The sequence below is a fragment of the Heterodontus francisci genome, chromosome 19 (assembly GCF_036365525.1).
Source record: "Heterodontus francisci isolate sHetFra1 chromosome 19, sHetFra1.hap1, whole genome shotgun sequence".
NCBI lineage: Eukaryota > Metazoa > Chordata > Chondrichthyes > Heterodontiformes > Heterodontidae > Heterodontus > Heterodontus francisci.
Window position 1 is genome coordinate 66,954,885 of NC_090389.1, and position 27,237 is coordinate 66,982,121.

Here is a 27,237-nt window from a genome sequence, read left to right on the forward strand (position 1 = left end):
ATAAGACTACTGCCCTTAAGCTTTCTCATGTTGAAAAAAAACTAGGCAACATGTATCAAAACTGCAGATTTAATCTAACTGCATGACTCAGGAAACTGCACTGTAAACAAGTGGAAATTATACTTTAACAGAGGATCTGAGGGAACAATCTCAAATTTTGCTGAATGACACATTTAGGATGTAAGAATAGGGCTAAATAGGAAAAAAAGTAGGGAAAATACCCTCAATGCTAGGAAGCAGACAGACCTTGGTGTGCAGGCACTCAAGTCATTAAAGATGGCAGCAAAAGTAGATAAGGTTATAAAAAAGACAAACGGATTCCTTAGTTTAGTAACTTGAAACATTGAATACATAAGAAAAGAGGTAATGTTGAGCTAGTACAAGTTCTTAGTTGGGTCACAGTTGGAGTATTGTGTAGTTTTAGGAACCCTATTACATAAAGAATATAAAAGCATTGGCAAAGCTACGGCATACATCCATTAGGGAATTACCAGGAATACAGGAGTATAGTTATGAAGAGATTTGAAAAGCTGGGCTTTTTTCACTGGATTGGAGAAGGCTGAGGGGTGACCTGATACTGGCCTTTAAGATTTTGAAGGGTTACGATAAGGTAAACTGTGATGGATTGTTTCCATTCGTCGGTGAGAAAACAATGAAAAAGCAAATAGTTCGGATAATTATCAGAAGGATGGAAGGAGAGATTTTTTTTTAAAAAAGGTTCTTTGCCACAAATCACAATTGAAGCAGTCTTTAAATGTTTGAAAAGGGAAATATTAAAGGGTATAGAGCGTGAACAAGAGTGAGATTAGCTAGGCGGTTCATGTGCAGAAAAACAGTGGTTTAGACTTGATGTGCAAAACAACGTACGTTTGTGCTACAACATTCAGAAAGTGTATACAAACTGAACAAACAAATCCACAGGAAGTTTAGTGGTAAGCTGGTGAATCTTACAGATAAAAAGCGACCCACGATCATCAACAGCATTTATGGTTATCCCTCAACTAATGCAAGGAACTGTAAACTAGCTGTCATCGCACACTTTAATTGAATCCTCTGCATCTCAATTCAACATGTAATAATCAAAACTACTCCGTAATTTAAATCATTAATTATTTAAAACATCAGGTTTAATAACTATGTTAGAAGTTGCAGAATACTGGATTTCTCCTTAATTAAGCACTTAACAAAATCACACATTTCAAAGTCTATATTCTGAGCTTGTCAATTACAGAGGCACTTTGTTAAAAGTGGAATTACACACCAATATTTCAGCTTACCCTTCAGCATGCTGCAGTATAGAAACCATCAATTCCACAGCAAGCGCTCCAGCTATCATGGCCAAACCAGGACGACTCACAGTGCACTGCTGGTCAAGTGTCCGGTCTCTGGTTGACTAACAGAAAACAGAATAAATCATTCCTACCTGTCAAAACTCCTGTCGTTGGCTTAACAATTACCGTCACCTGACAAGAGCACCAAGATTTTTATTCTTACCTTACGGTTGAAAAAATAAATTCCCCTTCTTTTCTAGTCCTGTGCTGCAGAAAGTTCACCTGCTACTCTTTAGCTGACTCTGAAGTGTCAAAGAGTGATTGAGTGCCACCACTAATCCTTTTTCTCTATCGGTAAAACAGAGACCTTCCTCTAGTAATCTGGCCGAGGTCAGAAACTGTATGCTTGGGGTACCATGGGCATGAACTCATATCCTATTTTTCTATGGTAAATGCACCAGATGGTCAATATGCAGTACCATTAAAGTCTACTTATTTTCAAAAAACAAATAAAGTTGTTCCCTGACCAGCTCAACGGGTCACTGGAAAGCAGAAACATAGCTTCCAACTTTCAGTTTCCTTTTTTCACAAAAGCAACAAGTCTGAACCTCTACGATGCCTTAAGTGCTATATGTGGCTCTGCTGGTTAAAACAGCAAATGGAGTGGGTAGAGGTCAAGGGAGGACATGACTGAACTACTCCTTTGTACTCCCCACTGTTGAATAGCTTGCTGACACCATCTAGGTTCACTCATAGAAACATAGAAAATAGGAGCAGGAGTAGGCCATTCGGCCCTTTGGGCCTGCTCCGCCATTCAAAAAAGATCATGGCTGATCGTCTAATTTAGTACCCTGTTCCCGCTTTTTACCCATATCCCTTTGGCATTAATATATCTATCTCCTTCTTGAATATATTTAATGATTTGGCCTCCACTGCCTTCTGCTGTAGAGAATTCCACAGGTTCACCACCCTCTGAGTGAAGAATTTTCTCCTCATCTCGGTTCTAAATTGCATAACCCGTATCCTGAGACTGTGACCCCAGCCATCGGGAACATCCTCCCTCCATCTAGCCTGTCTAGTCCTGTTAGAATTTTATAGATTTCTATTAGATCCTTTCTCATTCTTCTAAACTCGAGTGAATATAGGCCTAGTTGACACAATCTCTCCTCATACGTCAATCCTGCCAGCCCAGGAATCAGCCTAGTAAATCTTCTTTGCACTCCCTCCATGGCAAGAACATTCTTCCTCAGATAAGGAGAACATAACTGCACACAATACTCCAGATGTGGTCTCACCAAGGCCCTGTATAACTACAGTAAGACATCCTTGCTCCTGTACTCAAATCCTCATGCAATGAAGGCCAACATACAATTTTCCTTCCTAATTGCTTGCTGCACCTGAATGCGACTGGTGTAAAAGGACACGCAGGTCTCGTTGTACCTCCCCCTTTCCCAATCGATCACCATTCGGATAATAATCTGCCTTTCTGTTTTTACAACCAAAGTGGATAACCTCACATTTATCCACGTTGTACTGCATCTGCCATGTATTTGCCCATTCACCCAACTTGTCCAAATCACATTGGAGCCTCTTTGCATCTTCCTCACAGCTTACTTTCCCTCCCAGCTTTGTGTCGTCTGCAAACTTGGAAATGTTACATTTAGTTCCGTCATTAATATATATTGTGAATAGCTGGGGCCCAAGTACTGATCCCTGCAGTATCCCGCTAGTCACTGCCTGCCACCCAGAAAAAAAAGACCTGTTTATTCCTACTCTCTGTTTCCTGTCAATCAACCAATTCTCACTCCATGCCAGTATATTACCTCCAATCCCATGTGCTTTAATTTTGCACACTAACCTCTTATGTGGGACCTTATCAAAAGCCTTCTGAAAATCCAAATACACCACATCCACTAGTTCTCCCTTATCTATTCTACTAGTTACATCCTCAAAAAACTCCAGCAGATTTGTTAAGCATGATTTCCATTTCGTAAACCCATGCTGACTTTGCCCAATCCCATTTATGCTTTCCAGGTGTTCTGCTATCACATCCTTTATAATAGACTCTAGCATTTTCCCCACTACTGATATAAGGCTAACTGGTCTATAATTCCCTGTTTTTTCTCTCCCTCTTTTTAAAAATAGCGAGGTTACATTTGCCACCCTCCAATCTGTAGGAACTGCTCCAGAGTCTACAGAATTTTGGAAGATGACCACCAATGCATCCACTTTCTCCAGGGCCACTTCCTTTAGTACTCTGGGTTGTAGATTATCAGGCCCTGGGGATTTGTCGGCCTTTAGCCCTATTAATTTCCCTAGCACTATTTTTTTACGAATACTGATTTCCTTCAGTTCCTCCCTCTCATTAGACCCTTGGTTTCCTAACATTTCTGAGAGGTTATTTGTGTCCTCCTTTGTGACGACAGAACCAAAGTATGTGTTTAATTGTTCGGCCATTTCTTTGTTCCCCATTATAATTTCCCCCATTTCTGACTGTAAGAGACCTACATTTGTCCTCACTAATCTTTTTCACTTCAAATAGTTATAGAAGCTTTTAGTCAGTTTTTATGTTCCCCACAAGTTTACTCATATACTCTATTTTCCCCCGCTTAATCAACCTCTTTGTCCTCCTTTGCTGAATTCTAAACTGCTCCCAATCCTCAGACTTGCTGCTTTCTCTGGCAATTTAAATGCCTCCTCTTTGGATCTAATACTATCCCTAATTTCTTTTGTAAGTCTCGGTTGAGCCACCTTTCCAGTTTTATTTTTGCGCCAGACAGGAATGAATAATTGTTGTAATGCGTGCACACGTTCTTTAAATATTATCCATTGCCTATCCACCATCAACCCTTTTAGTAAAGTTCCCCAATCAATCATAGCCAACTCGCGCCTCATACCTTTGTAGTTTATTTAGATTCAGGACCCTAGTTTCGGATTCAACTACTTCACTCTCCATCTTAATGAAGAATTCTCTTATGTTATGGTCTCTCCTCCTTAAGGGACCCCGCACAAGATTGTTAATTAATCCTTTCTCATTGCACAATACCCAGTCTAGGATAGCCTGTTCTCTAGTTGGTTCCTCAACGCATTGGACTAAAAAAAAAACTTAATGGGCACAAAGGCCCCGATCTTGACAGGGCAGGTTACATAGGCAGGTGTGGAGTTTTGACCAGGAAACCTGGAAGTTTGGATTTTCTCATATCATGTGTTTTTGATTTCACAGGGTGCATATTTTTCTTTTTGCCATGATCCATGCCTGAAAGTCAGCCTGAGTGACAGGCTTGATTTCCTATCAGGCAGGGAGCCCACACTGCAGCAGGCCACAGCTCCAGGTAGGGAGTCTGCAACTGCTACTAGGAGAGTGGAGGGAGGAAGGTCTGATCCCCAATGCAAGGGAGTCTTTGTATAGGTGTGGCCAGGGGGGGGAAAGAGAGTGGGCGGCGGGGGAGTGGGGCCGGGTTTGATGCAAGGCAAGTGCATAATTTTGGGGCACCGTGGGGAAGCACTCCTGCTCCTCCTGGCCCACGAGCAGTGCTGAACAGCCTTCTCCCCGAAACTGTCCTCACCTTCCTTCAGCTGCCCAGGAGACCCAGCTGGTCAGGGTTAACCTGCAAAACAGGCTGCCAGGCTTATGATAATATTTAACCTGCCCCCAAGAGTAGGTTGGTTGCCTGCTCCTTGTCCTGCCTTTGTTAAGTGGGTAGGTAGGAGGTGGGTTGGGGTCAGGTTTGAGATTTATAAAGTGTTAAAAATCTCATCCGATCCCAACCCAGCAGTTTTTTTTTAGGTGGGGGGCAGGGTGTTAAAATTTATCACAATGATTTGGAATGGAATGCTGGGCTTTATATCTAGGAAACTAGAATAGAAGAGGTAAAAGTTCTGCTACAGTTATACAAAGCCCTGGTCTGACCACACCAGGAGTATTGCCAGCAGTTCTGGGCACCACAGCTTAGGAAGATACTGGCCTAGGAGAGAGATTTTTTTTATTTGTTCCTGGGATGTGGGCGTCACTGGCAAGGCCTGCATTTATTGCTCATCCCTAATTGTCCTCAAGAAGGTGGTGGTGGTGAACTGCCTTCTTGAACCGCTGCAGTCCTTGAGCTGTAGGTACACCCACTATGCTGTTAGGAAAGGAGTTCCAGGATTTTGACCCAGCGACAGCGAAGGAACAGTGATATAGTTCTAAGTCAGGATGGTGTGTGGCTTGGAGGGGAACTTGCAGGTGGTGTTGTTCCCATGCATCTGCTGCCCTTGTCCTTCTAGGTGGTACAGGTTGCGGGTTTGGAAGGTGCTGTTGAAGGAGCCTTGGTGCATTGCTGTAGTGCATCTTGTAGTTGGTACACACTGCTGCCACTGTGCTTCGATGGTGGAGGGAGTGAATGTTGAAGGTGGTGGATGGGGTGCCAATCAAGCAGGTTGCTTTATCCTGGATGGTGTCGAGCTTCTTGAGTGTTGTTGGAGCTGCACCCATCCAGGCAAGTGGAGAGTATTCCATCATACACCTGACTTGTGACTTGCAGCATAGATTTACTAGAATGATACTAGCCTTCAAAGGTTAAATTACAAGGAGAGACTACACAAACTAGTACTGTATTCCTTGGAATCTAGAAGGTTCAGGGGTAATTTGATCAATGGTTTCAAGATGTAAAGGGTACGGAAAGGGTAGGTAAAGAACAACAATTTGTGCTGGTTGGGGAGTCTAGGAAAGGGCAGTAGAAGTTTGGAACTCCATTCCACAAACAGCAATTGATGCTAAATCAATTATTAATTTTAAATCTGAGATTGATAGATTTTTGTTAACCAAAGGTATTAAAGGATATGCGGTCAAGGTGGGCTTTAAATAAATAAAGGAAATGCATATATTTACATACCATTCACCGTGATCTTGCCAACTGTCCACGGTCTTTTGTGCGGCGGCCAGCACTCATGCGCCTCCACTTTCCCATTTAGGGAAAGCTACTGCCACTCAGGTGCGGAAGGGGGGGAACGCAGGTTTTTTAGTGTAGTGGGGGAGGGAGGGGAAAAAACGGTGTCAAATCTGCATTTCTAGTGTGGGGGGGTTGGTGGCTGCCCTCTACACTTTGTGCAGTAGTCTGGCGGGAGGAAAGAGGTCAACCCAGCAGTTTAAGTGTTTTGTGCGGGGTTTTGGGGGGTTGCGGGGGGAGGGGGAGGGCAACTACGCAATCTAAGTGTTTTGGGGGGAGGAAGGGGCAACATTTTATTTGCGGTGTATTGGGGGGGGGGGGGTATGGATTTAAATATGCAAATTTTGTGGCAGGTCTGGCAGCCTTATAAAAATGGTGCCAGCGCCTGCACAGAGGCAGCTGATGCTGTTGCCGGCATCGCAGAGCTCGCCCCCACCACGTGATTGGGCGGGGCGGCTCGACTGGCATATAAGCCGCTGTACGCTAGATTGTGGTGGCACTGCGGCGCGCGGCCCACACATGCAGGCCACGATTTTATTCGCCCGCCGCCGCTCCTGGCAGCAGGAACATAAAATCCAGCCCTAGATGTGCAAAAATTAAATAACAATTCAGTACTAGGCATATGGAATATTACTGTAATGCTCAAGAATATGTAGAACAAGGCTTTAAGCAATAACTTCATTCCCTATATTCATTAGTTGCCTCACTCATAAGACAACACCACATATAGCTTATGTGTTTCTGCATTACATAATCTAAGTGCAAATCAGAATCCTCATCAAGATCTTGTTATTCTGCTAGTTTTAATTTTGAAGAGATGAGGGGGATCTAACTTTAATGGCTGCTGCCTTGCTCCCAAAGAGCAAGGTTCTATAACAAAGCTGTAAACATATATAAAAACTGTAGCTTTATATACTCGATTAAAATGTTGTGCATCACTTTAGTTTTTACAGCTTTGTAATTCAATCAATATAGCACCACAAAAAGGTGGAATGGATCCTGAACAAATAAGCCATGTAGCTCAAATCCGAACAAACCCAGTTTCAATTTTCCAATCCCACTCTTCCTTCTTGGACGGTACTCGGGCAGAAATAATTTTTCACGCACAACTTACATCTCCAGGTGCTACGACATCATTACAGAAGTAGCAGCCCAGTTTGTGGCCAGGAATGTTTGAGAAGAGTGAACAGCCCGTCAAGGACGAAGTGATGGTGGCGGTGGCGGCAGCGGATGCAGCTGGCTCTCCAGACTCCTGTTTCAGCTTTTTCAGGCCATGTCTCATCACGACAAAGGTATCAAAGCCCAAAGCCGCATTAATAACTAACTGCAAGCATAAAAAAAGGCATTTACTTTCATATTTAATCCTTTTTTCCATTTTGCATCCCATTTTTTCTTCTCCTTTGTCTAAACTGGCTTTTTACCATAACAGGAAGCAGGCACACTAAACTTTTGAATGCTTTATGAAGTAGATTTAAATTTTAGCCCACAGAAGATTATGGTGGGTGCAGTGGCTTTATCTGATATGCACACCTATCACACCAACTTCTGCAACAGGAGTGCAAATTTGCAAAATATGCCCCTATAGTTATACCTAAAGCACAAAGAAATGTATAGAACACAAAACAGGCCAATTGGGCCAATGTTGGCATTTGCTCCTGAGCAAACAGCCTGATCACATTTATCCATCCTATTTCTCTACCTCTCATCCTCTTTGTCTTCATTCAGGTATCCAATCTAAACTTGAGTACTGACATGGTTTATGCTTTAACCACTAACCATGGAAATGAATTACACAGCCTCACTATTCTCAGTGTAAAGTTTCTCTTCTCTGAATCGCTTATATTTAATTTTGCTCTCAAACCCTCAGCTTCTAGAAACAGTCTGCTTATCTCTACTCTGTCCCATCTTTTCATGATTTTAATCATTTCTATATCATCTCAGATTAGCTCAGAATTTGATGGGGGGAGGCCTTTATCCAAGATCAATTCCGATCAGTGAATCAACAATACCACCAACAGAAAGGGTTGACAAGGTCTTATTAACAGGTAACATTTATGCAACAAAACTGCCAGGTTATAACCATCTCCAATAACAGAAAGCTGAGCCATCTGCCCTTGATCATAAATAGCACCATCAGCGCTGAGTCCCTCACCATCAACACCTTTGAGGTCACCACTAACCAGCTATATCAACACCAAGGGTACCAACAGCAGGACAGAGGCCGAGTACTCTGTGATGAGTGTCTTACTTCTCGATCGCTCAAAACCTTATTCACCACCTATAAGGTTCAACTCAGGAGCGTAATGGAATGCTCACCACTTGCCTGAATGAGTGCCGCAGCAAAAACACTCAATAAGTTTGACACCATCCAGAAGTGAACAGTTCACTGAGGGTCTCTGTCATTGGAGTCATTACCCACTCTCTCCACTGCCAGAACACCAGGCAGCAGTATGTGCGATCTACAAAATGCACTGCAGCAACTCACCATGGTCTCTGTGACAGCAGCTGCCTTCTCTGCAGCCTCCACCACCGAGAAGGACAAGAGCACCAATGTTGTGGGAACACCATCAGCTCCAAGTTCCTTTCCAAGTCACACACTATCATCGTGACTTCTGCTCAAAAGTACATGTGTGAACATTGCGAGGAAACAATAAAAAAGCTTGGCCGTGATGCCATCCCCACAGCAGACCAGCCTGACAACAATGATTAACTTGGTTCAAGCATGAAGAATGGACCCTTGACTGAGGTACTGCAAAACTGTAGCACCATGTCTCCATATCAGTCAATAACTTCAGGATAGATGGAACAAGAAAAACATGGCTTATGTGTGGCACTTGTATATTATTTTTCATTTTTAAATTTGCAAATTAAAACAAAAAGCTGGCCAGAGAGAAGGGAAATCTGCCCTGTGCAAAAAGGTTTACCTCCAATCTTTCATTACTGATTCTTTCTCCATCTGCAGAACTTGTCACTGAGCCACTGCTGATAGGCAGTGAATTAAGGCACTAACAATACTGTACCCAGGAAACATTACCTTTCGCTGACTGGCTGCAATGACTGTGGGAAGCCAGCGACTCTCACGAGTGTCCATTAGCAGGAAGATGACATCATGTGAGCAAATGAGCTTCTCCAGTTGTTCAACATCTTTCTGAGCCTGTTGCATCGTCACTGCAGAAAAATTCACCGGGTGACCTGGCATTGGTATGCTAAGGTTAAATCCCTCCACTTTCTGCAATGGGAAAAAGTCAGTAGTAACTCATCTTTACAAGGGAGTGCAGCTTGCAGAATAGCTGTATTTTATTTTGAATTATGCCCTTGCCCACAGAAGTTGAAGAATGTAAGTTTTTGATATATAAGATGGTAATGAGATTGGGAAAGAGTTTTCAGAAATTGACTCCACAGAGCTACTTCGCTTCCAGAATCTACAATTATATCAGCTGATATGGGGAAATTGAATAGAAAATCTTGATATCGCAATTTATAATGGTAAATACTGATGGAAGTTGCAACCAAGGTGGCAACAGGAAGGAAGGTTTGTGAACAGGAAGTCTGTGCTATATGGAAGATTTTAATAGCAAGATAGATTTACTTTTATACAGCACCATTCACATCCTCAGGATGTCCCAACATAACTGATAGTCAATAAATTACTTTTGAAGTGAAGACATTGTTTTGCAGGCAAACATAGCAGCCAATTAGCAAACATCAAGGCCTCACATACTGAAATGGAATATTTGGCCCGTTGATTTGTTTTTGTAAATGTTGGCCAGATTATTGAGAGAAATCCCTGCCCTTCCTTCATTAGCACCATGAGATCTTAGACAGATCCTCTATCTGGCAAAACATATTGATTTATTGCTGAGCTACAGTGCTGGTCACCCTTTAATATCCCAAAGCAAGTGGCCATTAATTATTTTATTTTTTATTTAGAGATACAGCACTGAAACAGGCCCTTCGGCCCACCGAGTCTGTGCCGACCAACAACCACCCATTTATACTCACCCTACAGTAATCCCTCATTCCATGACAATATGAAAGGCACAATTCAACATGGTGGCTCCTCATCAGACCCCTTTCCTATCCTGAGTGGCGTGAAACAGGGCTGCGCTCTCACACCCACACTTTTTGGGATTTTCTTCTCCCTGCTGCTTTCACATGCGTTCAAGTCCTCTGAAGAAGGAATTTTCCTCCACACAAGATCAGGGGGCAGGTTGTTCAACCTTGCCCGTCAAAGAGCGAAGTCCAAAGTACGGAAAGTCCTCATCAGGGAACTCCTCTTTGCTGACGATGCTGCTTTAACATCTCACACTGAAGAGTGCCTGCAGAGTCTCATCGACAGGTTTGCGGCTGCCTGTAATGAATTTGGCCTAACCATCAGCCTCAAGAAAACGAACATCATGGGGCAGGACGTCAGAAATGCTCCATCCATCAATATTGGCGACCACGCTCTGGAAGTGGTTCAAGAGTTCACCTACCTAGGCTCAACTATCACCAGTAACCTGTCTCTCAATGCAGAAATCAACAAGCGCATGGGAAAGGCTTCTACTGCTATGTCCAGACTGGCCAAGAGAGTGTGGGAAAATGGCGCACTGACACGGAACACAAAAGTCCGAGTGTATCAAGGCTGTGTCCTCAGTACCTTGCTCTATGGCAGCGAGGCCTGGACAACGTATGTCAGCCAAGAGCGACGTCTCAATTCATTCCATCTTCGCTGCCTCCGGAGAATACTTGGCATCAGGTGGCAGGACCGTATCTCCAACACAGAAGTCCTTGAGGCGGCCAACATCCCCAACTTATACACACTACTGAGTCAGCGGCGCTTGAGATGGCTTGGCCATGTGAGCCGCATTGAAGATGGCAGGATCCCCAAAGACACATTGTACAGCGAGCTCGCCACTGGTATCAGACCCACCGGCCGTCCATGTCTCCTCTTTAAAGACGTCTGCAAACGCGACATGAAGTCCTGTGACATTGATCACAAGTCGTGGGAGTCAGTTGCCAGCGTTCGCCAGAGCTGGCGGGCAGCCATAAAGGTGGGGCTAAAGTGTGGCGAGTTAAAGAGACTTAGCAGTTGGCAGGAAAAAAGACAGAGGCGCAAGGAGAGAGCCAACTGTGCAACAGCCCCGACAAACAAATTTTTCTGCAGCACCTGTGGAAGAGTCTGTCACTCTAGAATTGGCCTTTATAGCCACTCCAGGCACTGCTCCACACACCACTGACCACCTCCAGGCGCTTACCCATTGTCTCTCGAGACAAGGAGGCCAAAGAAGAAACAGTAATCCCATATTCCCTATCACCTACCTACACTAGGGGCAATTTACAACGGCCAATTTACCTATCAATATTAATGTATTAGCCCAAATGTCAAGTACAGCAGACTATTGAAGTGTCAGCTTGGTCCAATGGTAGCACTCTTGCATCTGAACGAGAAGGTAGTGGGTTCAAGATCTACTCCACGGTTGACCCTTCAATGTAGTACTGAGGTAAGCGCTGTCTTTCAGATGAGATTTCAAACCAAGCCTGTTCAAACCTACCTGTTCAGGTGCACATAAAATATCCATGGCACTACAGTATTTGAAGACGATACAGGGAAAGACAGTCCTGACTAACATTTTCCTCATGGTCAACACCTCCAAAAATAGTTTCATTCATCATTTATCTCACTGCTATCACCTTTCTCTAAACAACAGTGACGATACTTCAAAAATGATTCATTGGCTGTGAAGTGCTTTGGGACATCCTGAAAGTGCGAATGGTGCTATATAAATGCAAGCTGCAACCTACTCTACTCTTCAAACAAGCTTTTGCTCGATATCCATCAGTAAGCAGGAACCAGAGCCAACTCCCTTCCCCCATCCCCATCCTAACCCGGTTTGCTTAGACAAGTTTCTTCTAATAGCTGACAGGTCAGATTTTTCAATGGTTCTCTCATATCCAACTAAACTCAGCTCTTAAAATACAGCATCAGTTTTATTAAGAATTCTTCAGGATCAGCGCATTACTTCATTAATTACTGAACAGCTTTCATACTTTAACATGAACAAGGACCCTGCAATAGATCAGTAATTTAGTAACCTGGTGCACTCCCAGCTATTCAACCATCAGTACAACTATGCTTTTACACTGCAAGTCACTACCTCACAATTACAAAAGGAACAGCAGATAGAAAACATGCAATGTCAAATGCACGGAAAAGAGCATTTTAACATGCAACAATTTTTTTTTATTCCCTCCGTTATAGGATCAACACAATTTTGGTCACTTTCCAAATTGCTAATGCATTATAGAAAAAGACACCCTACGGGTGGAGCTCTCAGTGAGTGCCAAGAAAAGGATCACAGATCTGTATATAGAATTCAGAACAGATACACAAGGCAGCAGAAGCTCCTCCTCACCAGAAATGGACACTAACAAGCACATACGGTAACTGAACTGAATAAATAATCCATCCATTTCACAACGTTTTTACATTTCCAGTTGCCCTTGTGCTATTAACTGGAGCTGCTGTTATAATTTGTTAATAAGGGAGAGGGGGGCCATTTAGGTAATTTTTTTGTAAGTAATCATTATAACTAGGATTGCATCAAAGAGAGAGTTAACAAAAAAGCTCTTAATTACATTGAGTTATCAATTCTTGGTGTGTGGAACCTGGAACTATAACTTAGAACTTACGGATGGCTGGGGCGCGATACGAACAGAAATATAGCAGTATGAGGTCAGCCTAGGAGGAAGAGGCAGGAAATTTGGCATCAAGTTGATATCATAAAGCAGAGTATCCCGATTGCTCTATAATCATTCCTCTACTGAATTTCCGATCAGGCTGTTGAAAACTGACTGTTTGAGTGCACAGACAACTTGTGCTGCTCCAGTACAGCAATTGGACTCAACACATTATCCAATCTCTGGTTGAAAATCTAACTCCTAGCTACGGGATCACATGATGCCTTCTGATGGTTTGCATTTAGATAAATTTAAGCAATACTCAGCACAAATACCTATTTCAGTTATATTTGAAATATAAATACTTGAAATGGATTTATAATTTTACAATGTCAATTGCATATGCAGCCTACAAAGATAAATGAAACACACGGCTGGATTTTGTGCAGGTGTGGCTCCCGGTGCCGGGCCGAAAAGGTGATGCGGGGGGAACCCCGCCTCTGCATTTTTCAGCACCCCAAAGCGATCTTTCGGTCTTTTAGGGGGGGTCAAAGTTTTAGGGGCATGATCCCTTTAAAGACTTTATAGGGACATGGACATGGACCCGGCCTCCAAGAGCTGCCGGCCAATTACAGGGCTGGCAGCTCAGCAGTGTCTGCAGCGTCACTGGGAGTGGTGGACACTGCCGGTACTGCAGAGGCCTTGGACCCAGGCGCAGCGTAGGTGGATGAGGCGGGGTCGCCGGGGCCAGTCCCGAAGGCTCTGGCAAGGGAAGATGGTCATTTCAGTCCAGAGGGAGGGGGTGTCCCAGGGGGTACAGTTGTTCCCCAGGGGGTCCTCTGTGGGCCACAAATTGCCCATGAAGGAGGGACCCCCTCAGGCCCGTTGGGGGAGGGGGGGGGGCACCCCACATTACAAGGCATCCTCCTCTCATCAGTGGCGGGAAGAGGCCCTTAATAGGCCAGTTAAGGGCCTCAATTGGCCTCTGAGCAGGAAGTTCGTTGTCAGCCTATCCTGCCCCTGGTGAGATCGGAAACCAGAATCCCAGGATTGGGTACCGTGGCAGGCGATTCTGCTCTGATTCTCTGGCAACCCCCGCCATGAAACCCTCCTTCTGGATGAGCACAAGATCCAGCCCATAGTTTCTTTTGTTCTTGAACATACACAGCATTCAGATATAAACATTTACATATACTCCAGCATCAGTGTCGGTATCTGCCAGTGTACACCACAGATCTCAGTGCAGTGCTTTAGGGCAGTGTTCGAAGGACTAAGTCTGCTTTCCCTTATTACCAGCAATAACAAATTGCTCAAACTTGAGAGCAGGCCATAGCATTGTTTTTTAAATGAAAAAGGAAAGGAAATGGCATTATTATTTTGGTATTCATCTAAAGACTAATAATTCCGGTTTGTGAAATACATTTCCTTGCTGCTTGTTAACAAAAGGCTTCCAGTACACACTACAGCTACACGACTGCTTGTGAAAGTCATGATTCCTCTTCATTAGTTAGCTCCAGGCTTGAGATGATGAAATGCAACAGGGATCATTAGCAACGATCCAATTTCAGGATACAGGAACAACCAACTGTTTTGTTTTGTTTGTGTTGCATTTTCTTTTTTTTGTTTAAAGTGACCTCTAATTCAATCCCTTAAAGACTGACTCATACTGGCACAGTTTCACTGGAACTAAGACCCCTCTAGTAACCATTCTTCAAGGATGCACCTACAAAGAGCGCTCGCAGATTACTGAACTGGGGGAGAAATTGCAGCTGAGACAAATCCTAAACTTATCTTCATACAAACATTTTTTATTTATATTTTATTGATAATGCTTTGTACTAATCAAGGTGAGGATTTCAATTGTTGGGAAATGGCATGACTTTTGTAATCACGGTCATCACCGACCACTCCAACCTCAGATATAGTGCCCTTTATTCTACTGTCTCATCCCTTGTGAAAGAACTTGCGTCAAAAAGACTAGAATTGAAGTCTCCGTGTGAGCCCTTCAGTGGAAGGGAATACTTTGGTGGCTTACTTGCTGGTTTGCTGTGCAAAGAAACCTGTCCTGATGCCCCAGAGTCTAGATCACAAACTTGCTATTTGCAAAATATTGAGTGCCTCCTCATGCCCCACTAACCTTGCCAAAAAAACCTTGCCAAAAAAACCTTGCTAAACTAGGTCCATTAATTTTGAATTACATAAAGAGCTGAACTGTCACACAGCATTAATAATCATAACCAACTTGTCTCCCAAAAATAGACAGAGCAAAGAATTTTAGCACTTAAGACTAATCATGAATTTGTAAGGACCCTTTGTAGTTTGAACCACCTTTGGCGAACATCACAAAAAGTTTTTAAAACAGTCTCTTCACCTAAAAGGAAAGACCACCTATCAGGAGATGTAAATTTTACTACAAGCTAATTACAAGTCCATTGTTTTCAATACATGATTCAAAAACCATTTATGCTTAAAAGTGCAGGCATGCCTGAGCACATGGCTGTGGATTGCTGGAACACTTCAAAGGCAAATACACTTAGTCATGCATAATTATTAGCCTTAAACAATGAACACATTTCTAAAAGAAAGTTCAACAATTAAATTCAAAATATTCCAATTTGCCAATTAGTGTCAAATGATGTCCAGTTCAAAGACCTCAAAATATTCACCTTTCTCCTTAATAAAGCACAGAAAGGATAAGACATGTAAAAGTACTAGTAATAAACCACAATAACTCAAATAATGGTCTTGTGTAAGAAGATGTCTCATAGCAGTTCACAATAAGAGGTGACAGAGTAAAGGGACAAAAGCCTCAATGAAAGAGGAATTTTTTTTTTTTAAAAGGAGTCTTTTGAAAATAGGAGCAGTAGCAAGGTGGAGGGAACTGGGTAAAGAATTGCAGAGGCAAGGAATGTTACAACTGGAAAATAACATGGGCTTGGGCAAGAGTTTAGGAAAAATCTGCAACTTAGAGTCATGAAGCATGGTCGTTACATGAAGGAGAAAAAATTGCAGAGACATGAGGCAGAACTTACTGGATTGTTCTTCAAGAGAGCCACTGCAGACTCAGTGGGCTGAATGGCCTCCTAGTGTGCTGTACTTTTCTATGATTCTATGTTTGCAAGAACATAAAGCAGGAGGAAATCACTTAAGATATATCATTTTCAAAAGTCTCTTCATTAGATGTAACGGTGATTATTTTAATACCTTAATGTGTGTGCTTTTCAAACCCATCTGCAAAATACAGAAAAGGATTCTTAGACCTAAATTCTAATAATAAAATATTCTCAATAAATTGTGTTTATAATAAAGTTAACACAAGCACTAGTGACAGGTTACAAGAACGGATCGTGTACTTTTTCCTGCACCCTTCAACTCAATGTTTTTTGTGCCCTAACTTGCTGGAAGTGTGAATTGATAATTGTATGGCGGGAGCAACAGGGCATCAGGGACCTCAACGAATGGCAGGATCAGCTGTATATCTCCTGAACCAATGAGATTGAAGGACTGAGAAAGAAACAGAGGAATGCTAGAGACGGAGGGTGAATTAAATTGGGTGAACTAGAGTCAGGTACAGAGAAAGAAATAGATGGAAAGAAAGCTTGTATTGAGAACGAAAAAAAAGAGACAGAAAGAAAAAGTAAGAAAACAACCTTAAAAAGGACATTTTTAAAATTTCTGACAATTATTTGCTGCATGCAAGAATGAGATTGAACATTTTAAATTGTTCCCTTTCTGGACTAGAGAGGTTGACTGGCATTACATTAACAATCATCACATCATTAAAAAAGTACTTAAACTATTAAGTTCCAGTCCTAGCTTTCTGTGGTAACTTTAATGGTCAGTTAATGTGCAAATTCAGCAAGTTGTTAAAAGTAACGGGTAGCCACAGTGAGGTGCCATTTGTGCAAAGCAAACAGCGAAACAGCACAAAGCAGCCAGCAAATTCTAGAGATACGCAACTCATGGCGTATCTCTCAATCGTCTGAATTTGCTGGCCGATCTGCACATTAATAATAGCATGCCATTATTCTTCCAGCAATATCCTGCCCAAGATGTTTTTGTGGTTTGAGAATAACAGACCATAATAAGCACTCACCCAATTTGTCGGTCCTCTGTTTTCTGTAGAATGCCTGGAGGAGGTTACATGGATAGCAATGGGTGAGGCCATGCAGGGTTTGCCATACAAGGATGCAAAGTTTAAATTGAAGGGCTTGAGGGAATGCCTTTCCAAGTATTTAGAGACACCAGGGGCAAGTAGGGATTAGCAATGCGCATATCCAAGAGTGCATAATAATAATAAAGCTGTTCATGGTTTTATATCAACAGGACAGTTAAATCATGCAAATATTCTTCAATTGCTTCTTTCCCACCCTCTGTAAGGGTGTTAGACAATTTTCATTTTGGTGTATGTAACTTTCCATTTGTGTCCAATTCTTCTTCTCACTCTTTCTCTAGCACTCTCTTTGTAAGAGATTCCTTCTCTTATCCTGCTCTATTGCATGTCTCCCAGTGTCTCTGCATGGTTCTTACATATGCTCCTTTGCTGATGTATTCAAATTCTGTGCCTCAACTTTGTCAAAGCAAAGGGCATTCAGCAGGATGGCAGCCATCCTCTAAAAGGTTGGAGATGGGTACTGGAATCAAACAAAGGAGAAAGAGAATGTGGGGAGCAAGGGACTGACTCTCAAAGCACTCAAGATTGGAATGGGGTAAGGGACTGGCAGCATTCAAAGCACAGGAGGTGGGGGGGGGGGGGGACAGGCACCACACAACAGCTGGGATATGGTACTTGGGAGAACTGGCAACTGGGCCCTAGGATCACTTGTGAGGGGGAAAGGGAGTGTCTGCAAGCTTGAAGGGTTTCAATGGAAAGGGGAAAGATGTTGAGTCTAGTAGCATCGGTGGGACAGGGCTGAAAACTGGCAGCAATAAAAGGAGTCTGATCAGTATCAGGCAAGGTGACTGGGGTTTGTCGGGACTCAGAAGGGTAACTGGCATCTGCCTATGTTGTGCCTTTATTCCCTTGTCCTTCCCCCCACCTTTTGTGCTGTGCCAGGCATGAAGCAGCACTACTTTAACAAAGCCGTTAGTTTGTACAGGCCCAGTATTTTTTTGGCAGTGGAAATTTCAGAACTAAGAATCAACTGCGCAAACTCCCAACTTGCCACTGGTGAAATGAGATTGTGAGATTTTGCCAGGCATCAAATGGCAGTCTGCTAATTGTCACAGGCTGAAAAAGAACAGGCTGGAAACAGAGTTCAAGCGTACTCTGTGTCTGGGAAACATCAGTAGGAGAGTCCAGACAAACAGTGAAAGCTCTGGAAAGAGGCTAGAGCTTAATCTTCAGGTCCAAGAGAAAAGGCCAACAGCATGCAGAAGAAATCTGTTACCAGCATTTATTTCTAAGGTATAATGGATAAGCCTGCAAATAGCCTTGAGATTTCTTTATACATTTACTATGATACATAAATTAAATTGCTAGAGCTATATTTTTGAGGAGCCAAACGGTCACTAAAAGTGCTCCGTGGACTCAGAACTTTTACTATCCCGTTGACGATGGAATCTGCATGGAGAAGTAAATGAGTGCTCTTCTGAGTTAGCTTTCAGCCATGATTCCTCAAAAACATTGAGATTTTAAAAGAAGGTATTATTATTGAACCTAAATTTTTATGTATATTAGTTATGTTGTGCTGTGTATATTAGTCACACCACATACCAACTAAAATAAGGACATGTTAGAATATCCACATTGTTCCAATTCATGGTCAGTTTAATAAAATTGAGGAAAAATCAACATTAGTTCCCTCAGGCAATCTGTATACTATAGGATCTCATATAATATTTATCTTTTACATTACCAGGCCACAAGGAAAACCTACTGCTGCTACTTGGTTGTATTTATAGCTGAGAGGCTGAAGCTAAACTGGATTTGGCAGTGCATTCAGCAAGGACTCGTTCGATCTATTTTTCTACAGAAACTTTTTTTAGATTTGAAAACAGAACAGTACAGAATCTAAGCAAGGATAAACTTGATTGTTGCATATATACTGGCCCCCTTTGTTTTGAAAATCAAGTACTGTTTACCAAAGTCAACTGTTTTTCAGTATAAGTATAAATAATTATTAAATTCTGCCACTAAAAATTAATCCCAGTCCAGCCAGCCGGCTTGTATTTATTTCCAAGATCAAAATCTATTACTTCTCATTGTATAAACCAGCTCCATTTGTACAAATAGGAATCACTCTGCTCACTTTTGAATCTACCAACTGTAAAAAGTGGCATTGCACAAAAAAAAATGACATTCTAGTTGCTGAATGATCAGATGTTAAAGTAATGCCTCAGAGTACTGCTAAACCTATTTTTTTTAAATTGGAAGATTTTGTCTATTTCCTTCAAAGCCCTTGCCTTTCTTATGCCACATACTATAATCAACCAAAACATGAGGTGATCTCCCAGGCCTCAGATGAATATGCTCTTCAATTAGTTATGAACTTAATGACCAAATCAATAGCCTGCAGTAATCTGGGGAAGGCGGTGGTGTAATGGTATTGTAACCCAGAGACCCAGGGTATTTCTCTGGGGGCATGGGTTTGAATCCCACCACAGCAGAAGGTGGAATTTGAATTTAATTAATAAATCTGGAATTAAAAAGCTAGTCTAATGATGGCCATGAAACCATTGTCGATTGTTTTAAAAACCCATCAGGTTCACTAATGTCCTTTAGGGAAGGAAATCTGCTGTCCTTACCTGGTCTGGCCTACATGTGACTCGAGACCCACAGCAATGTGGTTAACTCTTACATGCCCTCTGAAATGGCCTAGCAAGCCACTCAGTTGTACCTAACCGCTACGAAGTCAATAAAAAGAAATGAAACCAGACGGACCACCTGGCATCAACCGAGGCACAGGAAACGACAACGGCAAACCCAGTCCTATCGACCCTGCAAAGTCCTCCTTACTAACATCTGGGGGCTTGTGCCAAAGTTGGGAAAGCTGTCCCACAGACTAGTCAAGCAACAGCCTGACATAGTCAACCTCACGGAATCATACCTTACAGATAATGACCCAGACACTGCCATCACCATCCCCGGGTATGTCCTGCCCCACCGGCAGGACAGACCCACCAGAGGTGGTGGCACAGTGGTATACAGTAGGGAGGGAGTTGCCCTGGGAGTCCTCAACATCGACTCCGGACCCCATGAAGTCTCATGGCATCAGGTCAAACATGGGCAAGGTAACCTCCTACTGATTACCACCTACTACCCTCCCTCAACTGATGACTCAGTACTCCTCCATGTTGAACACCACTGAGGGTGGCAAGGGCTCAAAATGTACTCTGGGTGGGGGACTTCAATGTCCATCACCAAGAGTGGCTCGGTAGCACCACTACTGACCGAGATGGCCAAGTCCTAAAGGACACAGCTGCTAGACTGGGTCTGCGGCAGGTGGTGGGGGATCCAACACGAGGGAAAAACATGCTTGACCTTGTCCTCACCAATCTGCGTGCCGCAGATGCTTCTGTCCATGACAGTATTGGGAGGAGTGACCACCGCACAGTCCTTGTGGAGACGAAGTCCCGCCTTCATATTGAGGATACCGTCCATCATGTTTATTTTATTTTATTTAGAGATACAGCACTGAAACAGGCCCTTCGGCCCACCGAGTCTGTGCCAACCAACAACCACCCCTTTATACTAGTCCTACATTAACCCCATATTCTCTACCATATCCCCACCATTCTCCTACCACCTACCGACACGAGGGGAAATTTATAATGGCCAATTTATCTATCAACCTGCAAGTCTTTGGCTGTGGGAGGAAACCCACGCAGACACAGGGAGAACTTGCAAACTCCGCACAGGCAGTACCAAGAACTGAACCCGGGTCGCTGGAGCTGTGAGGCCGCGGTGCTAACCACTGCACCACTGTGCTGCCCAGTGTTGTGTGGCACTATCGCCGGGCTAATTGGGACAGATTTCGAACAGATCTAGCAAACCAAAACTGGGCATCCATGAGGCACTGTGGGCCATCAGCAGCAGCAGAATTGTACTCAACCACCATATGTAACCTCATGGCCTGGTATATCCCCCACTCTACCATTACCATCAAGCCAGGAGACCAACCCTGGTGCAATGAAGAGTGCAGGAGGGCATGCCAGGAGCAGCACCAGGCATACCTCAATGAGATGTCAACCTGGTGAAGCGACAACCCAGGACTACTTGCATGCCAAACTGCGCAAGCAGCATGCAATAGACAGAACTAAGCGATCCCATAACCAACGGATCAGATCTAAGCTCTGCAGTCCTGCCACATCCAGCCATGAATGATGGTGGACAATTAAACAACTAACTGGAGGAGGTGGCTCCACAAATATCCCCATCCTCAATCATGGGGGAGCCCAGCACATCAGTGCGAAAGATAAGGCTGAAACATTTGCAACAATCTTCAGCCAGAAGTGCCGAGTTGCTGATCCATCTCGGCCTCCTCCTGAAGTACCAAGCATCACAGATGCCAGACTTCAGCCAATTCGATTCACTCTGTTTGATATCAAGGAACGACTGAAGGCACTGGATACTGCAAAAGCTATGGGCCCTGACAATATTCCGGCAATAGTACTGAAGACCTGTGCTCCAGAACTTGCTGTGCCCCTAGCCAAGCTGTTCCAAAACAGCTACAACACTGGCATCTACCCTGCAATGTGGAAAATTGCCCAGGTATGTCCTGTACACAAAAAGCAGGACAAGTCCAACCCGGCCAATTACCGCCCCTTCAGTCTACTCTCAATCATCAGTAAAGTGATGGAAGGTGTCATCAACAGTGCCATCAAGCGGCACTTGCTTAGCAATAACCTGCTCAGTTTGGGTTCCGCCAGGGCCACTCAGCTCCTGACCTCATTACAGCCTTGGTTCAAACATGGAAAAAAGAGCTGAACTCCAGAGGTGAGGTGAGAGTGACTGCCCTTGACATCAAGGCAGCATTTGACCGAGTATGGCATCAAGGAGCCCTAGCAAAACTGAGGTCAATGGGAATCAGGGGGAAAACCCTCCACTGGCTGGAGTCATACCTAGCGCAAAGGAAGATGGTTGTGGTTTGAACAAAGAACAGTACAGCACAGGAACAGGCCATTCGGCCCTCCAAGCCTGTGCCGATCTTCATGCCTGTCTAAACTAAAACCTTCTGCACTTCCGGGGACTGTATCCCTCTATTCCCATCCTATTCATGTATTTGTCAAGATGCCTCTTAAACGTCACTATCGTACCTGCTTCCACCACCTCCCCCGGCAGCAAGTTCCAGGCACTCACCACCCTCTGTGTAAAGAACTTGCCTCGTACATCCCCTCTAAACTTTGCCCCTCGCACCTTAAACCTATGTCCCCTAGTAACTAACTCTTCCACCCGTCCCCTAGTAACTGACTCTTCCACCCTGGGAAAAAGCTTCTGACTATCCACTCTGTCCATGCCACTCATAACTTTGTAAACCTCTATCATGTCGCCCCTCCACGTCCGTTGTTCCAGTGAAAACAATCCAAGTTTATCCAACCTCCCCTCATTGCTAATGCCCTCCAGACCAGGCAACATCCTGGTAAACCTCTTCTATACCCTCTCCAAAGCCTCCACATCCTTCTGGCAGTGTGGCGATCAGAATTGCATGCAATATTCTAAGTGTGGTGTTGTTACAGGTCAATCATCTGAGCTCCAGGACATCACTGCAGGAGTTCCTCAGGGTATTGTCCTGGGCCCAACCATCTTCAGCTGCTTCATCAATGACCTTCCTTCAATCATAAGGTCAGAAGTGAGGATGTTCGCTGATGATTGCACAATGTTCAGCACCATTCGTGACTCCTCAGATACTGAAGCAGTCCGTGTAGAAATGCAGCAAGACCTGGACAATATCCAGGCTTGGGCTGATAAGTGGCAAGTAACATTCGTGCCACACAAGTGCCAGGCAATGACCATCTCCAACAAGAGAAAATCTAACCATCTCCCCTTGACATTCAACGGCATTACCATCTATGAATCCCCCACTATCAACATCCTAGGGGCTACCATTGACCAGAAACTGAACTGGAGTAGCCATATAAATATTGTGGCTACAAGAGCAGGTCAGAGGCTTGGAATCCTGAGGCAAGTAACTCACCGCCTGACTCCCCAAAGCCTGTCCACCATCTACAAGGCACAAGTCAGGAGTGTGATGGAATACTCTCCACTTGTCTGGATGGGTGCAGCTCCAACAACACTCAAGATGCTCGACACCATCCATGACAAAGCAGCCCGCTTGATTGGCACCCCATCTACAAACATTCACTCCCTCCACCACCGACGCACAGTGGCAGCAGTGTGTACCATCTACAAGATGCACTGCAGCAATGTACCAAGGCTCCTTAGACAGCACCTTCCAAACCCACGACCTCTACCAACTAGAAGGACAAGGGCAGCAAATACATGGGAATACCACCACCTGCAAGTTCCCCTCCAAGTCACACACCATCCTGACTTGGAACTATATCGCCGTTCCTTCACTGTCGCTGGGTCAAAATCCTGGAACTCCCTTCCTAACAGCACTGTGGGTATACCTACCCCAAATGGACTGCAGCAGTTCAAGAAGGCAGCTCACCACCACCTTCTCAAGGGCAATTAGGGATGGACAATAAATGCTGGCCTGGCCAGTGATGCCTACATCCCATGAATGAATAAAAAAAAAATCTTACTGATAATGTATCAAACAATTTGTGATGTACATCCTATTTAGTTGCACAACTAATTGCCTGAACATGACTTTAACTCTCAGAAGGCAGGAAAATCTAACTCACAGAATTGTTACAGTGCAGAAGGAGGCCATTTGGTCCATTGTGGCTGCACCAGCTCTCCTAATGAGCATTTCACCTAGTGCCATTTCCCCGCTTTCTCCCCATAACCCAGCACATTCTTCCTTTTCATATAACAATCTCATTCCCTTTTGAATGCTTCAATTGAACCTGCCTCCGCCACAGTCTCAGACAGTGCATTCCAGACCTTAACCACTCATAGAACATAGAACATTACAGCGCAGTACAGGCCCTTCGGCCCTCAATGTTGCGCCGAACTGTGAAACCATCTGACCTACACTATTCCATTTTTATCCATATGTCTATCCAATGACCACTTAAATGCCCTTAAAGTTGGCGAGTCCACTACTGTTGCAGGCAGGGCGTTCCACGCCCCTACTACTCTCTGAGTAAATAAGCTACCTCTAACATCTGTCCTATATCTATCACCCCTCAACTTAAAGCTATGTCCCCTCGTGTTTGCCATCACCATCCGAGGAAAAAGACTCTCACTATCCACCCTATCTAACCCTCTGATTATCTTATATGTCTCTATTAAGTCACCTCTCCTCCTCCTTCTCTCTAACGAAAACAACCTCAAGTCCCTCAGCCTTTCCTCGTAAGACCTTCCCTCCATACCAGGCAACATCCTAGTAAATCTCCTCTGCACCCTTTCCAAAGCTTCCACATCCTTCCTATAATGCTGTGACCAGAACTGCACGCAATACTCCAGGTGCGGCCGCACCAGAGTTTTGTACAGCTGCAGCATGACCTCGTGGCTCCGAAACTCGATCCCCCTACTAATAAAAGCTAACACACCATATGCCTTCTTAACAGCCCTATTAACCTGGGTGGCAACTTTCAGGGATTTATGTACCTGGATACCAAGATCTCTCTGTTCATCTGCACTACCAAGAATCTTCCCATTAGCCCAGTACTCTGCATTCCTGTTACTCCGTCCAAAGTGAATCATCTCACACTTTCCGCATTAAACTCCATTTGCCATCTCTCAGCCCAGCTCTGCAGCCTATCTATGTCCCTCTGTATCCTACAACATCCTTCGGCACTATCCACAACTCCACCGACCTTCGTGTCATCCGCAAATTTACTAACCCACCCTTCTACACCCTCATCCAGGTCATTTATAAAAATGACAAACAGCAGTGGCCCCAAAACAGATCCTTGCGGTACACCACTAGTAACTAAACTCCAGGATGAACATTTGCCATCAATCACCACCGTCTGTCTTCTTTCAGCTAGCCAATTTCTGATCCAAAGCTCTAAATCACCTTCAACCCCATACTTCCGTATTTTCTGCAATAGCCTACCGTGGGGAACCTTATCAAACGCCTTACTGAAATCCATATACACCACATCCACGGCTTTACCCTCATCCACCTGTTTGGTCACCATCTCAAAAAACTCAATAAGGTTTGTGAGGCACGACCTACCCTTCACAAAACCGTGCTGACTATCGCTAATGAACTTATTCTTTTCAAGATGATTATAAATCCTATCTCTTATAACCTTTTCCAACATTTTACCCACAACCAAAGTAAGGCTCACAGGTCTATACTTACCAGGGCTGTCTCTACTTCCCTTCTTGAACAAGGGGACAACATTTGCTATCCTCCAGTCTTCCGGCAGTATTCCTGTCAACAATGACGACATAAAGATCAAGGACAAAGGCTCTGCAATCTCCTCCCTGGCTTCCCAGAGAATCCTAGGATAAATCCCATCTGGCCCAGGGGACTTATCTATTTTCACACTTTCCAAAATTGCTAACACCTCCTCCTTGTGAACCTCAATCCCATCTAGCCTAGTAGTCTGTATCTCAGTATTCTCCTCGACAACATTTTCTTTCTCTAATGTAAATACTGACGAAAAATATTCATTTAACGCTTCCCCTATCTCCTCTGATTCCACACACAACTTCCCACTACTATCCTTGATTGGCCCTAATCTAACTCTAGTCATTCTTTTATTCCTGATATACCTATAGAAAGCCTTAGGGTTTTCCTTGATCCTATCCGCCAATGACTTCTCGTGTCCTCTCCTCGCTCTTCTTCGCTCTCCCTTTAGATCCTTCCTGGCTAGCTTGTAACTCTCAAGCGCCCTAACTGAGCCTTCACATCTCATCCTAACATAAGCCTTCTTCTTCCTCTTGACAAGCGCTTCAACTTCTTTAGTAAACCACGGTTCCCTCGCTCGACAACTTCCTCCCTGCCTCACAGATACATACTTATCAAGGACACGCAGTAGCTGCTCCTTGAATAAGCTCCACATTTCTATTGTGCCCATCCCCTGCAGTTTCCTTCCCCATCCTACGCATCCTAAATCTTGCCTAATCGCATCATAATTTCCTTTCCCCCAGCTATAATTCTTGCCCTGCGGTATATACCTGTCCCTGCCCATCGCTAAGGTAAACCTAACCGAATTGTGATCACTATCACCAAAGTGCTCACCTACATCTAAATCTAACACCTGGCCGGGTTCATTACCCAGTACCAAATCCAATGTGGCATCGCCCCTGGTTGGCCTGTCTACATACTGTGTCAGAAAACCCTCCTGCACACACTGGACAAAAACTGACCCATCTAAAGTACTCGAACTATAGTATTTCCAGTCAATATTTGGAAAGTTGAAGTCCCCCATAACAACTACCCTGTTACTCTCGCTCCTGTCGAGAATCATCTTCGCTATCCTTTCCTCTACATCTCTGGAACTATTCGGAGGTCTATAGAAAACTCCCAACAGGGTGACCTCTCCTCTCCTGTTTCTAACCTTGGCCCATACTACCTCACTTTCTGTCGCTGTAATACTCTCCTTGATTAACAATGCCACACCCCCCCCCTTTTACCATCTTCTCTGTTCTTACTGAAACATCTAAATCCCGGAACCTGCAACATCCATTCCTACCCCTGCTCTACCCATGTCTCTGAAATGGCCACTACATCGAGATCCCAGGTACCAACCCATGCTGCAAGCTCACCCACCTTATTCCGGATGCTCCTGGCGTTGAAGTAGACACAGTTTAAACCAAGTTCTTGTTTGCCAGTGCCCTCTTGCGTCCTTGTAACCTTATCCCTGACCTCACTACTCTCAACATCCTGTACACTGTAACTACAATTTAGGTTCCCATTCCCCTGCTGAATTAGTTTAAATCCCCCCGAAGAGCACTAGCAAATCTCCCCCCCAGGATATTGGTACCCCTCTGGTTCAGGTGAAGACCATCCTGTTTGTAGAGGTCCCACCTACCCCAGAAAGAGCCCCAATTATCCAGGAAACCAAAACCCTCCCTCCTACACCATCCCTGCAGCCACGTGTTCAACTCCTCTCTCTTCCTATTCCTCGCTTCGCTAGCACGTGGCACGGGCAACAACCCAGAGATAACAACTCTGTTTGTTCTCGCTCTAAGCTTCCACCCTAGCTCCCTGAATTTCTGCCTCACTCACTTCGCGAAAAAGGTTTTCCTCATGTCACTTTTGCTTCCCTTACTAAATACTTTAAATCTGTGCCCTCCTGTTCTCAATCCTTTCACGAGTGGGAATAGTTTCTCCCTAATACTCTGGCCAGAC

General features: G+C 44.1%; 1 protein-coding gene across 4 annotated transcripts in view; it reads right to left on the reverse strand.

Moving 5' to 3' along the window:
• atg7 (ATG7 autophagy related 7 homolog (S. cerevisiae)) overlaps positions 1-27,237 on the reverse strand; it is a 202,028-nt gene that overhangs the window by 110,148 nt on the left and 64,643 nt on the right. For all 4 annotated transcript variants that reach the window (XM_068051846.1, XM_068051848.1, XM_068051847.1 and 1 more), the window contains 3 exons: positions 9,231-9,425; positions 7,311-7,520; positions 1,278-1,393 (listed from right to left, as the gene is read on the reverse strand). In XM_068051846.1, coding sequence (XP_067907947.1) covers positions 1,278-1,393; positions 7,311-7,520; positions 9,231-9,425 — 521 coding nt within the window. The remainder of the gene's footprint in view (positions 1-1,277; positions 1,394-7,310; positions 7,521-9,230; positions 9,426-27,237) is intronic.